Raw genomic sequence first — 14367 nt, forward strand, 5'->3', positions numbered from 1 at the left:
CGTCTGTGTCCATATGAAGAAATCTCCTTTTGATGGTTGAACGTGTTCTGGTGGTTAGTTTGTGGGTCCAACACAAATGAAGCTGAATTTTTCTTGCTGTCATGATAGTGTTCAGAAACTCCAGTTTTCAAGTTTTCAGGATTACATAATGTTTAATGATTTATCAAAAAATAAACTGAAATGACACAGCTGTTGTGATGTTTTCAGTTGAATTGGATCACCAAAACGTTTCAGCATGCTTATATTCACAAAGGCACACCTAAAACATGACTAGTGTCCTGTGGCATTTTTACCCAGGGTTCCCAATACACAAAGCGGTCATGACTCTATTACCAAAGCTTAGGAATGTCGTAGCTCTCCGAATGCTTTGTGGATCCCTGTACTACAACAAAGCTTATATTTCATTCAGGTCACACATTGTATGTGGCATTTAGATCTAACACTGTTTAAACATAGCTAATTACTGAATGTTCTTTGTGTCTGTGATAGCAGATATTAAGGGTGTATTTTAAAGGTGAATGAGAACAATCATAACAGAACATAACAGAATCTGCTGTCCAACAACCTGTTCTTGTAAGCTGGCCGCAGAGTAGTGAATCATCTGGCCGCTCTGATTGGTCGATTTTAAGTACAACTTTTGTTTTTTGGATGTACATACATATAGTAAACAGAATGGACATTTATGGCCATACTGTGTTGTGAAACCTTTACTGACAGCAAATGAATTGTACAACCATTGTAAACAAACGATAAATGGATATATATTTTCTAGATTAAGCAATTTTTTCCATGAAAGTTGCCCCTCGAAATGGGTAGAGTTTTCAGAAGCAGTTTGTCTTCAAGAATTGCTAAGTCTGACTGCTCTTTTCACATTTTCAAAATATTATGCACTATACTCACGGGCAAATATTAACCGTCTATCAAGATAACATAAATGACAGATCTGTTAACCTTTAATAAGTTATCAATGTAAAAAGTGTCTCATTTACAAGACGTTGCATTAAAGAGGTGCATCTGTGAACAGGTTAAAACAGGACACACTGTCACTTTTACAACCTGACTCAGGGATCAAATGTATTAACTAACACAAAACATCCTGGTGAATCAGGGAGTAGGATGAATGTTGAAAACAGCCGCAGTCATGACAACCACACATTAGTGAGTGTGACGTGTAGGATATTGGGCAGATGCCACTAGCTGGTACATTCGGAAGAATAAAGTATGTTCACTTGGCTTTCCACCCTGCCCTAGTGAAAAACACAAATAAATAATATGTTTACAGTTGGGTTTTTCTCAGGCATATCTATGATTCTTATTTTTCTTTTTATAACTTTGAAACTGAAGATACATTGAAACCCATCTATTGATGTAACATGAAATGGTAAAGGAATTGACTTGTTTTAGCTCCCTAAATAACTGAATGTGGTGACATCCCCATCAGTGATCATCAAAACCACTGTAAAACATGATGTTACAGACTTCTCGTGAATCTTAATGGAAACTATGTAAGAAAATAATATGTTTTTACATGATGCGCAAATGTACATCCAGTATGCACAAATGTTGAGAATGAAAACAGAAAATATGTGTGTCCAGATGGACGTACAACATTACATGTCTGACGTATACCGGTAACTATACTCACAGTATACTTCTTTGAGTGGCATTATTTAGATGTTGGGGAATAACATAGCTTGTCCTTGTACTACTTGCAGTACAGACTGAAATGAAGTATCACACTCTTATCCACCACGTGTTATATTTAATGCTAAATTTAACATGTTTCTGTGACATTGACATAACACTCATTAAAATATCTTCTTAACATGAAATATCACTCCTATTTTTCAAGTGTTTTGAATTGTAACTAAATATATTCTCTTCAAAACAGGCTAAACTCATATCAAGTCGTAAAACATGGACAAAGGATATCAGTTTGTAATTTCAGATTCAAGCTGGTTCAAAGTCTCTGCTCAGGGGGGAAATATGTTCAACTAGAGCAAATGAGTGTAAAGTCTGCAGGATGTACAAAAGTGATGGGCAACAGAATATTACATAAACATGTGTGAAATGAGTAAGTTTAGGTTTATGTCATTTCAAGCCATGTTCATGATTTATCAGAGAAGGGGTTAGGTGAATGAATGAGTTAGTTTTACGCCACACACAGCAATGTTCCAACTTCATGGCCGTGGTCTGTAAATAATCAGATCTGGACCAGACAATCCAGGAATCAACACCACGAACATTGATCTACCCAACTGGGATACGATGACATGTGTCAACTGAGTCAGCAAGCCTGACCACCTGGTCGTCTCTTTACAACATACATGGGTTAACAAGGACCAATTCTAACCCAGATCTTCACGGGTGTTATCACAGAAGGGAACTCACAACTAGGTTCATACATTGTGCACATTGACCACAGATATTGAACCTGACCCTTCATATGAAGGGCAAACACTTCAACCACTAGACTATTCAAAAGTTCCTAATGTTTGTGGAGGCTATTGTGCTCATATAGTACTCTGGTGATTACAGAGAACAGAAGAGGAGGGAATTTGATGGATTGACAAATTCTCTAGTTTGACAGATATGATGTTTCAGTGTAAATGCTATTGATACACAATATTATGCACATAGAAAATATATAAATGAACGATATTTTAGTTCATATATTGAAAATGTTGACCTACATTGCTAACAGCGATTCTGATTGTAAATAATGGCTATGAAACCAGATGTAAACTGAACCCCTTCATATACTGGACAAAAATAAATAGGGATATGTAAATTTTGAAATAATTAAAAGTGATATATGTATTTATTGACACAATGATAAGATATCAATCATAGAAATAACAATATCCCTTACTTATTTGTCCAGTGTATATAACTCTCAGTACACCTATAACACAATACAGGGGTACACCCTGAGTGTGTAAAATCTCTACTGATCACATAGTGAATTTGGTTCAACAGCAACCTATCATGGTAAGAGTTCCGCCTGTAACACCCACCCCAATTAAAAGCCAAAATGACAAACTGACATGCATGCATATAGATATATACCTAACCCTAAACATACACTCAGCAACCTGGGGGGATTAGGGGCGTAACTCTTTCCGCTTTCATTAACGCATATACCCTTAGAGTTCATGGCACTTCAAACCACCAATTTGGATATTTTCGTTATTTTTCCAGAATCCACTGTTTGTGAAACGTGTCTAAGATGTTACTAATAAGCGAGAGCATGGCCACAATCATCTTAGATCATAACGTAAGATTAGGCCGGAGTTTCATTAGCCAAACAATTCGCTCATATAAATCTAAACTTTGTCTAGAAATAACAGCTTTTTAATCTATAGTAGCTAATAATTTCATATATATACCTGCAATAATAAACTCTGGACTGTCGATCAAGCGCTGACATTATAGTGACAAGTCACAAGGCCATGTTCAAATTAGGAAGTGGAACGGCACGATTTCCAGTTGCTGGTTATGTCGCTGTGTGATTTTCTACTTACCTAATTCAATCGCTGCAAATAATATGTGTTTTGAAGCAGGATAGATGAGAATGTAGTGGTTACAACGTGTCTAAACAATGCCGTAGAGAGGCGTGGTGAAAATAAGTGATAACCCAGCTAGTCCATACCTGTACAACCACTCGCTCAATCAACCCACACAGAACCTTAACCTCTTGGATTGGAAACAACCGGGCCGGGCCAAAATTAACTTGACGTTGCTCCGGACGGCAGTGGAATGTAAATGTTGACAATGACCAGCTTTGCCCGCTCCCAAAATGGACATAAATGACGAAGTCAAAACGGTCCCAAAACAAACTACACACTGGCTTAGAAAGTACTTCAGTTTACAATAATAATAGTTTAATGAGCATTAAAGTTACTTTTACTACGAGATTTGTACAGACAAAATATAAAAATCCTCATCGCCCCTCTAGTGATAAATTATGAACGGTCCCTAATATATGTACACTAAATCATTTTGACAAACATGAAAAAATAGCTCAAGTGATAGCCGTAAATTTCGCACCATAACACATGAGGTCAATAATGACGGCAAATGCGTCACAAACCGTTACATCTAAGAAAATAAACAATTTTACAGGGTTGGAATTGTCTTGCTTTGAAGAGATACATTTGTTATTTTTACAACAGAAAATGATGACATTTCTGTTTCCTTCCAAAAATATCAGTTAAGGGGACTTGGAAGGTGATAAGAAAGTTTAGATCAAAGGAGGACTAGGAAAACGCCACAACAACCAATTTATGTAATTTAGTAAGTTATACATGTATATATCACCATGAATGTTAAATCATACATTTACAATAAATTCAAGCACTCAGGTTTTTAACTAGAAAATCGAAACTGATAGAGTCCACCCACTTCTACACTGGCTTTCATTCAGAGATTTTTTTCGTGTTGTCTTTTTGACCATTTTGACAATAAAAATGTTTTAGTCGTAATCATATTCATACGACTGAAACAAACAATTTGTGGTAAAAATTAGATTTTCCTGATTATAGTAAACCGCGTTTTGATTACCGGAAGCAGGAAGCACTTCTTTCAAAATGGCCACGTTATTGAATATTTCCTGACGTGTCAGGCAAAGCATCGTTACAGTTTCCCGAACATCATATGTTTTGTAACTAAATGACAGATGTTGTTTTGATGCCCAACACTGAATATCAAAAGAACCCGTTAGAGCAAAGGTTATTGACACTTACTCGGAAATCGTCACAGGAATGGTTCGCATTTTAAGTAATGGTGAGATTGTCCCTGATGACGACCCCAGGGCGAGTCAGACATCGAGCAGGGGAGGAAATTCTCCGAGGCAACAGCCAAGACAGGTATATTGTTTGTTTCACATAATACTGAGACAGTGCATGACAGGTGGAGTAAGGGCTAAAATGACTGAGCGAACGGCTGTTTGCATTTTGCACCAGTCTTTCTCCTTGTTCTATTGACATGATTGATCCATTGACAAGAGCACAGTTCATATTTATAATAATGGTAAAGGAAATGGAAAGACTTCCGGTTGGATCCCCCAACACCCACCTAAATTTTAACGATGATATAATATAGTATATATGATATATATAGTTCCCGGCTAGGTAGTTCAGCTAGCTAAACGTCATGGCTAGTAGAAGCTCATCACTGATGACATCAGGGACGTCACAGTGAATTTTGTATTGCTAGTCAAGAAAATCTGCAAATGTTATTTCGGACCAGTGAAGTACAAACAGGACCACTAGTGGGAAAATTTGAAAGGTTTCTTTCCTTGACCCAGTGTCAGTGGCAATCTTAACTTGGAAAACAGTTCACGTTATGATCTGTACAAAATGTTTAAAACTTTATTAGAGCCAGAAAAATATCTATCTGTTTTAACAAATAGTAACCTAAGAAATATATATATATGTATCAAATATAGACTTGGCTTGTCAAAACTAATGATTTATTAAGGATGGAATATATCACTTGAAAGAAAGCAAAGAATTTGTGCATTATGTAACTCAGCTATAGAAGACGAAATGTCCTTATTATGCTGAAGTACAAACTAAATATATACCAGAGTGCTTCCTATCTAAGACGAGTAGAATAGGGTTTGTTTCTATTTTATCCTCAAATGATGTCGATGTAATATTTAGATTTTCTCTCTTTGTAAAAGATGGAATGGACCTAAGAAGTAACTTGTTAAATGGATTGTCACATTTACCTCACTAAGTTCTCCGGATTACCACCAATTGTACCACCAAGTTTTTGTGATTTCCACTGAGTCTCTCCCTCTCCCCTCTCTCTCTCTCTTTCTCTCTCTCTCTCTCTCTCTTGCTCTCCCAGTGTCACAAATGTGTCACATTTATGACATGATAGAGCTGCTGATTCGCTTAGGATTTGGGGGTGGGGACAGTGGTAAGTGTTTGCTTGCAATGCCAAAGATCCAGGTTCAATTTGCCACAACTGTGAAGCCCACTTCTGTTGTCTCCCTTTGTGATATTGTTTACCAATTTCATAGTTTCATAAAATGACCAATTTCTTATTTTCGGAATTTGTTCATTTAGACGAGAAAATTTTAGTATTTTCTTGACAGTAAATGAAGAAATGAACAACATTTGTATTTCCTTCTAAGTTCTAAAAAAAATAATATACTAGTAAATGACTTGACTGATTCACTGTGTTGGCCACTCATTTTGCTTACAGAAGTTTGGGAGAAAGCTGGGGTATTCTGGCCACAATACCGGGCACACCTCTTTTAGATAATTATGTTTTCATAAGACAAAAGTTTCATTTTCATCTTGTTTTTCTAACTTTAATGGTTAGATTTCTGTCCACAGGGCTATGTTCGCCATGATGAAGATGCTCAACAAGGGATGTATGGTCAGCAAGTTTCAATATTTGATTCCTTAAACCAAAGACTTCTAGCTGCGGGAATTCCTCGGTTCAACTTGGGTCAGATGACTGTGGAGCCGATTGTGTCAGTCGGATTCTGCCTGGCTGGTCTCCTGCTTGGAGTCAAGGGACTGCTGTTTGGTGCTGTGTTGTTCTTTGTAGCTAAGATGAGCACCAGTAATGGCATTCCTGGATTGGGAGCTTTTGGGGGAGGGGGAGGACAAGGGGGTGGAGGAGGTCAGGGACAGGGCAGGGGAATGGGATCAGGTCAGAGGTTAGGCAGGTAGTAGATGAGTTTGGGTCAAATTGAAATATTGTTTTATTACTTTCATAAAATGCAGAATGATAATGCAATATTTACATATGCAGACTAAGAATATATTGATTCATTATGCAATTATATGCCAATTATATTTGAATGTAGATGTGAGCAATGATTGTATTTACTTGGCTAATGTTTTCATCAGTACAGCCCAGTGGAGAGATGGATTTCACACAAAGATGTTTGTCTTTTTTTCTCCATTTTGAATGGTAATACCATCATTTTTTTGTCATCTTTAAAATGCTCAACATGATCAATTGGGGTGTATTATCAAAGTCCATGATTTAAACTTCAAATCTCAAGTCCAAGTAAATGTGTGTTCTCTCTTGTAAGCCCAGATTAGTTTAATTCATATCATAACATTTAAATTTACTATTGTAAAGGATGCTAAGAGTCATCCCAAAAGGTTTTGGAATGGACTGTCATGATTATTCGCAGAACATGCAGAATTAGTTAACTGCAGTTGGACTGATATGGACTGGTCCATATCATAGTTTTGTCACAAGACATCCACACCTCAATACTACCATACATTGTTAGAACAACTCCTCATCTCCCTTTTAGGTAATAGGATAGCCCAGGAAGTGCACGGAACTGCAACAACAGATAATAGTTTTTTCTCGTAATGCCTGTGCACTTTAACGGGGAGCACATGAGTAGTAGATACTTAACAAAACAGAGATTTTGCAGAGAAGACAGTGGTTAGTTCATAAATCACTGATCAGTCAGTGTTTTTAATTTTTTTTGTAGTAGCAAAGATACAATTTGCATGCACATACATGAATAGTTTAACAATTGTAACTCGGAACATGAATTACTTAAGAAAAATGGTTTCAGGGCATATCATGTAAGTTTATGTTTAAGTCTTACAAGTACTGGTCTTTGTAATTTCTTTTGGATGAAACATTCGTATTCATAATGCTTTGGTCCACTGAACATGTCTGATACTTCAGAGCATGTGCAGCAAATGTCTTGAGAACAGGAAGGATAATAACATATGGATGAACAACTTCTGTAATATCACTCTCACTGTATTAAAAATAGTTATCATGCACATATTGTTGTTCTTTCTTACTACTCCCATCTTCCCAAAATGACAAAGAAAGTTGTCTTGAGAACAGTTTAAAATATTGAAGCCATTTTAATCCAACATGAACTTGAGTTCCTCCAGGTTCAGTGAAGTCTTGAATGTATATTTTGTGGGGATTCTTAGCCAGAGTAGTGTACAGTGTTGTTTTTTGTGAAGACTCAATTCTCGGTCAGGTAAACAGTGTCTGCTGATGTGGAATGGTAATTAAAGGGGCACTGATGCGGAGCGAATAATGTTTCTCGCCAACGGTCTAATTACGAAACCAAACTGCAAATTGGCCAGCGCCCACTCCCTCGACCGTGACGGACAAAGGAACTGGGCTCCTGTCCAGATTAGCAGAATTTCTTTACCTAAACAGTCAGGAGGCCGGATGCCCATCATATGCCATTATTTAAAAATATCCATGGTATTCCTTGTCTGATCGTAACAAAATATCCCAGCAGTGTAGTTTTTTTTTCGGATGCTTGGATGGTATAGCTACTGATCCAGTTTGATCCTATTTCTGTGTTTTTAACCTCTATATTTAATCATGTTACATGAAAATATGATGTCTACAGGCACGTAGCAAGCCATTTGTTTCAGTCCGAAACACTGCAAAGCTTTATATTTAGGTAGTTTTGAGTGTTGGTTCAGCTGTGATAGGAAATTCATACGTAAATTTTGGTAGCTATGGTAGCTACAATGGTTTATTATTTATGATAATAAAAACACACAGTTGATTTATTTGAATTCGTAAACAAAAAAAACGATGACTAAGCCTTTGATAGAGAAATCTGAAAATTTTCTTACGTTAAAAAACCCCCCTATTACACCTATTTACCCAAGTATACAGCAAATGCCTGTATGTATTCCTTATGTAACGAAATTCCGTTGGTATCCTCAAAACAGTTTCGGCCCCTAAGTGTTTTCAGGCTGCATGCGACACAGAGATTACATCTTCCTTGCTGCAACTCGCGTTTGATGGTGTAAACCTACACGTGATATTTGTCATCATTCTCTGGATGGTCAATTAATGAATTTATAACAGGTATAATTAGTAGTAACACCACTTGGGTTACTCAACAAAGGTTCCCATTTTGGCATTTCTCCTGTCTGGAGTAAATACTCAGCATTATAAATTAAGGTCTGTAATGGCAAATGTATTGCATGTTATGTAATATGTGCATGTAAGTGATGCAAGAGAGTTTATCAGCTGAGTTACAAAAACAAACATCGATCAAAGGATTAACCGATAACACACTGATTGATTAATTACTTTTATGTTCTAGCGGATTTGTCAAAAGGCAGTGTGTGTAGATGACTACACCCTCTCGTAAAGTGCGAGTGTAAAAACAACATCCTCCCTTCAAAGAATTAACCACCCTTGCGTTGATTGATTGATTGTTCATTATTGGTTAACTAAATTACTCAGAATAGCGGACATCATACAGTTAGTTGCCAGGTGTGCTATCTTGGGTGACCAATCAGAAGGCTATCAGGTTTTCACCAAGGAAAGACGTGAAACGATGTGTTACTTTTTCGCAAATTAGACAGTTGTGTAAGACACGCGACACAGAGCAGGATTATTTACCAGCTGCAGATGAATGGAATACGATTGCTTTTACGTGGCCATTGATGGATACATTCCTGAACGAGGTAGTAGCCTGACATTGTTGCTATAAAATTAGTCTGTTTTACATTCATTATTTGCATTTTGTTTTAATTTATTTGTTGTAGCATTCAGCAGAATCTATATCACAGAAAACACACACTAGATCGCGTATGTGTGTGAAATAGGATCCACATTGGCAATCTATACAATGTATATATGTTGCTGTCATGTTAGAAATTTACTATGAGTATAAGCAGATCGTGTGTTCTTTCATTAATTTTCAAAATCATACAAATGTGACAGTAAACTAATTAGGGTTATGAGAGGAAATATAGACACGTACATTGGCTTCGTTATTTTCCTTCCTAATAGTTTTTGTTACCATTTCTACCACTGGCAGATGATTAACCTTCAAAGTGTTTCATTTGTTTTCATAATACATTTGTAATGAAGTAAAAATGACTTCACCTCAGTTGATCTGTCTATAATTAAACTATCAAGTGCGCATACGGACTGCGCGGCAGAGGTCACAAACCAGTCACGAATTCTGGGATATCATCCGGGTATTCACGGGAGAAAAACAATAACAAAAGTTTACACCAGTCCACGGAAATTGCTCCGCATCAGTGCCCCTTTAAATGGCAGAGACACTGGTGCTACTTCATGAACCGATTCCTGGTGTTGGAGTAGGCAAGTGGTTAAGGTATTCACATGTTACACCAAAGACCCAGGTTTGGTTCCCCACATGGGCAGAGAGAAGGAAGAAACGACGTCCATCACTTGTCTCTGTCCAACGGTCTTCCAAATCCACTTCTAGGAGCGTGGTAGGTAACGTTATCATGGTCTTGGTGTGGTGTCTGTACAGAGGACATGCTGACGCTTGTGAAAGATCCGAGAATGTGTATGATGAGACTGACACCATTACAAACACCTTGTCAAGTCCATTCAATAGTAATTGATCGAAAAAACAGTTTCGAGAAGAGTAAACAGATTATCAACACTGACATCATTACAAACACCTTGACAAGTCTAGTTAATAGTAATTGATAGTAAAAACAATTTCGAGTAAACTGATTATCATTTAAATAAACAACAAAGTTTTATTTACACACGACCAAGCCAAGTTTGTCCATAACGAACCCGATACAAGCTCAGCGTCCTCCACTGCCTAGACTGTGGGCTGTTCCATTACACCCGCAGGTCTTACCCTAATTAACCGTCTTGTTCAGTGTCTGTCAGGTGGGTGTCAGATGGGAGATAACCAGCTGTTACAGTGGAATAATAGGCGATGAGTGAGGCCTAATTATTTTCCAGACAATATCCTCATCTCTGTTCATCTGTGGTGCTAACCTCTTGATGCTGACAGACTCTCGCGTCGTCGCCATTCATGGATGATCGGTACTATGATTATAGTTGTTTGCCAGTTAAAGGAATGCGACGGATTGTTCACAGTGTGTTCATAAAGGGCTGATTTTAGATCTGACTTCTCTACCGAAGGTTTGTGCTCTTTGAGTCTAATGCCAATGGAGCGGGATGTCTCTCCGGTTTATTCTCATAAGGTCACCAGCTTGGAAAACCGCTAATCCCTACTGGTTGACTTCGTGCGAATTTCGCTAAATAGTCAATCATTCCAATTACTGGACACATTAAAATTAAATTTTCTAATCCGGATTAGATTAAGTGACTGGGGTACGACAGATACGACAGACACCGTTTTATTTAGTAACAGACAGACATTTTATACCACTTCCAATGGTCTGAAATACAATTTTGAACTGACAAGGATAACTGAGAACTGCATATGGATTTTATCACACACTTGTAATACACAGACACATATATGTTTCACACATCTTCATTAGCATTCATTTTCAAACTAAGCAGGTGAACTGCTGTGGCAGAGGTCTGATCGTGGCCTTGAATTTTACTGTCTCCATGGTCTCTCTCACCTTGACGTCTCCACTGGTGGGTGGTTGTGGTTCTGGGAGGGTCTGGTGAGGATATCACTGATGGTGGTCACGGTGATGTGGCAATCCTAGGTCGTACACTTCCATACTAAGGTTTCATCACGTTTCCTTTTGTTTACTCTATACATGAAACCCCCCGTACAAAGATAACTGCCGCCTCTCTAAGTTAGGACAATCTTGACCTCTAGCTGCGCATTTGCCATGGTTGGATTTGTGACGAAAGTGGTCGGAACCTCTATACATACTTGTAAAATTGTTGAACAGAGTTCACTAATATATGTCATTTAATTTACAGTGACATGAAGTGAACACTATTTCAGCTCATTAACGTGTGTCGTTCAAGTGGCAAAATGACTAATCCGTTAATCCCTAATCCGTTAATCCTGCTTGGATTAGAAACTTCAAAGCAAACTCGCTAGAGACTTCGTGCGAATAGTGCTCACCCTACTGGTGACTTCATGAGAAGACACCGCCTCTCCTACATAGCTGTTGCCACAGTCCCACATTGGTCTTATTCCTGAATACTAACTTCTACCTGTCTCTCAAGAACCTAATACATATTTCCTTCTTCTTCTCATCATGGGACGAACGGTCTTCTGAAGTACTGGACATACCATAAACCCATGACTGGGGGTTCGAATTCTGGTTTGCTGCAATTGTTTCATGTGGACTTACAGTACCTTTGTTGCTACCTACATGGACCCTAGCTGGATTTACACCATCCCACCAGCTGCTGGAGATTGTGGGAAATGTCAGTCAATATTAAAACAACAAGAATACTACGTTTATATAAAAGCCTAGTAAATTTAAATTTACTTTGAATGTTTCGGGACTTACGTACCCTCTCAGGAGGACAATAATTTTACAATACTTCAACCCCTTTTGAGGATAGAGCTACTAACAATCTCAGTTACTAATGTACACTACCAATAATAAAATACTTAATTATTTACAATTCATTTAATAATTAAAATCTAATTCTTTTAAAAACGCAACAATTAAATGATAACTAACATTATCCACTGTAGAATGGTAGAAGAAACTATTTCTTCGGGGGATTTATCGGAGATCTACCCCTTGCCTTTCAAGGGGGCTACATGCTACGTGCCCTGCGGGGGATGTTTTCGGACACATCGATGTCCTTCACTGATCCAAATTTGTTAAACAGCCGGTTTTTGATTGTTGATCCTTTCGAGGCTTTGACATTTTGGTGAAGGCACAGTACTTGTTTTCACCGGGTGTTTTGCAATGTCTTTCACATTTGTTTGAGAATCAGATTTAGATTGTGAGTGAGATTAGGATGCCTTAGATACAGATGAATGTTGGCGCTGGAAGTACTTCTGCAGTCTGAGTGGACAATTCAGATGACAGAATCTGAGGGGAATCGGTATTTATCCATGTCCAGTTGGTTTGGCAGCTTATAGACATTTTGATTAGTTTGGCTGTATCAGATGGTGGTCGAGATACGGTAGCGTAAGTTTCCGTGAGTTCAGAAATTTGGATTTGTTATTTTTTTGGCTTCAGCAAAAGTAATGTTTCGTGTAAATTCTATTTTGTTGATTTCCACTTGGTGTTTCCAAATGGGACACTCCTTTGAGAAAGATGAGTGATTTCCTTCGCAGTGGGTACATTTTTTGAAAGTGCTGTTACAGTCATCCGTCGTGTGAGTTTTCTCACTACAGTGAGCACATGCAACAGAAGATTGACATGTATTGACACCATGGCCGTATCTTTTGCATTTTAAAGCATCTTAAAGGATTAGGAATATAAGTATCCACAGCCTTTATTGATTTTGGAGCAATAGCACACGAAAAGGAAAACAGTTACGTATTTGTTTGAAGGTTTTCATTTTTTCAACCAGTTGTGAATCGCTTAAAACAAGTGACACTTTGATTCTTCATCTCTGACACGATATCGAATTTTGTCATGTCAGCAAACAAGTGATCACGGCTCCGCACTACTCCTTTACTGGTGTTCAAGGTTCTGTGTGCTGAGACCGACACAGGAATGTTAACAAACGATTCAGCCGCCATCAGGTTCGTGGCTTGCTGCCGGTTACTACATGCAACAAGAGTCATCAGAAGATGGCATATCTCCCCGGCCCCCAAATGTTTGAAGGGACAAATCATCTCACAGTTACTCATATTTTTTTAGACTAAGTTTGAATTGTTTCCATGGAATTCATGAAAAAATTAAATGCCATATATCTGTAACCAGCAAGGTCACAATTTCAAGATCTGTCTCATATATCTGCCAAGATCTATTGAAAGATATGAAATGGTTTTCGAGTTGTGATCTGGGAACGAAGCCCACCCCTCCATTTTGAGACGATAGTCCGACACCTTTCCATGGAAATCAAGAAAATAATACATCACAAAAACCTTTAAAAACCAAAAGGCACCACTTTGGGGTCTGCCACACATATCTAAAATGTTTTACTAACATATATTAAGAAGTCTTTGAGTTCTGCTCTGGAAATGAAACACAGCTCTCACTTTTGGGACTAGGTCCAAAACGTTGCCATGGAAACCGAGAGAAAAAAGGCACCACTACAGGTTCTGACTGATATATCTACCAAGTTTTGCAGAAAAATATTGAACGCTTTTTGAGTTCTGCTCCGGAAACAAAGCCCAGCCCTCCATTTTGAGACGAAGTCCGAAACATTTCCACTGAAACCGAGAAAACAATAAATCACAAAAGCCTGTAAATACCAAAACTCACCACTTTGGGGTCTGCCACACATATCTAACCAGTAACACTGACAGATATTAAAGAAGTTTTTGAGTTCTGCTCCGGAAACAAAACACACCTGTCACTTTTGAGACTTAGTACAAAACGCATCCATGGAAACCGAGAAACTAAGAAATCACAAAAACCTGTAACTAGCAAAAGGCACCACTTTAGGTTCTGATCTGTTCCAGAAACGAAGCACATCCCTCCATTTTGAGACTAAGTCCGAAACGTTTCCATGGAAACTGAGAAAATAATAAAT

General features: G+C 38.0%; 2 protein-coding genes across 2 annotated transcripts in view; one reads left to right on the plus strand and one right to left on the minus strand.

Moving 5' to 3' along the window:
• LOC137285077 (annexin-B12-like) overlaps window positions 1-3715 on the minus strand; it is a 38092-nt gene extending 34377 nt beyond the window's left edge. The window contains exon 1 of the mRNA XM_067817284.1: window positions 3653-3715. The gene's annotated coding sequence lies outside the window, so the exon portion shown is untranslated. The remainder of the gene's footprint in view (window positions 1-3652) is intronic.
• An 825-nt stretch (window positions 3716-4540) lies between these two features.
• On the plus strand, window positions 4541-7781 carry LOC137283781 (protein FAM241B-like). The gene is made up of 2 exons (XM_067815463.1): window positions 4541-4868; window positions 6351-7781. Exons 1-2 carry the CDS (start codon window positions 4764-4766, stop codon window positions 6690-6692), a joined length of 447 nt encoding a protein of 148 aa, XP_067671564.1. The 5' UTR covers window positions 4541-4763; the 3' UTR covers window positions 6693-7781.
• Window positions 7782-14367: the final 6586 nt, after the last annotated feature.

This window comes from Haliotis asinina, chromosome 5 (genome assembly GCF_037392515.1).
Source record: "Haliotis asinina isolate JCU_RB_2024 chromosome 5, JCU_Hal_asi_v2, whole genome shotgun sequence".
Taxonomy (NCBI): domain Eukaryota; kingdom Metazoa; phylum Mollusca; class Gastropoda; order Lepetellida; family Haliotidae; genus Haliotis; species Haliotis asinina.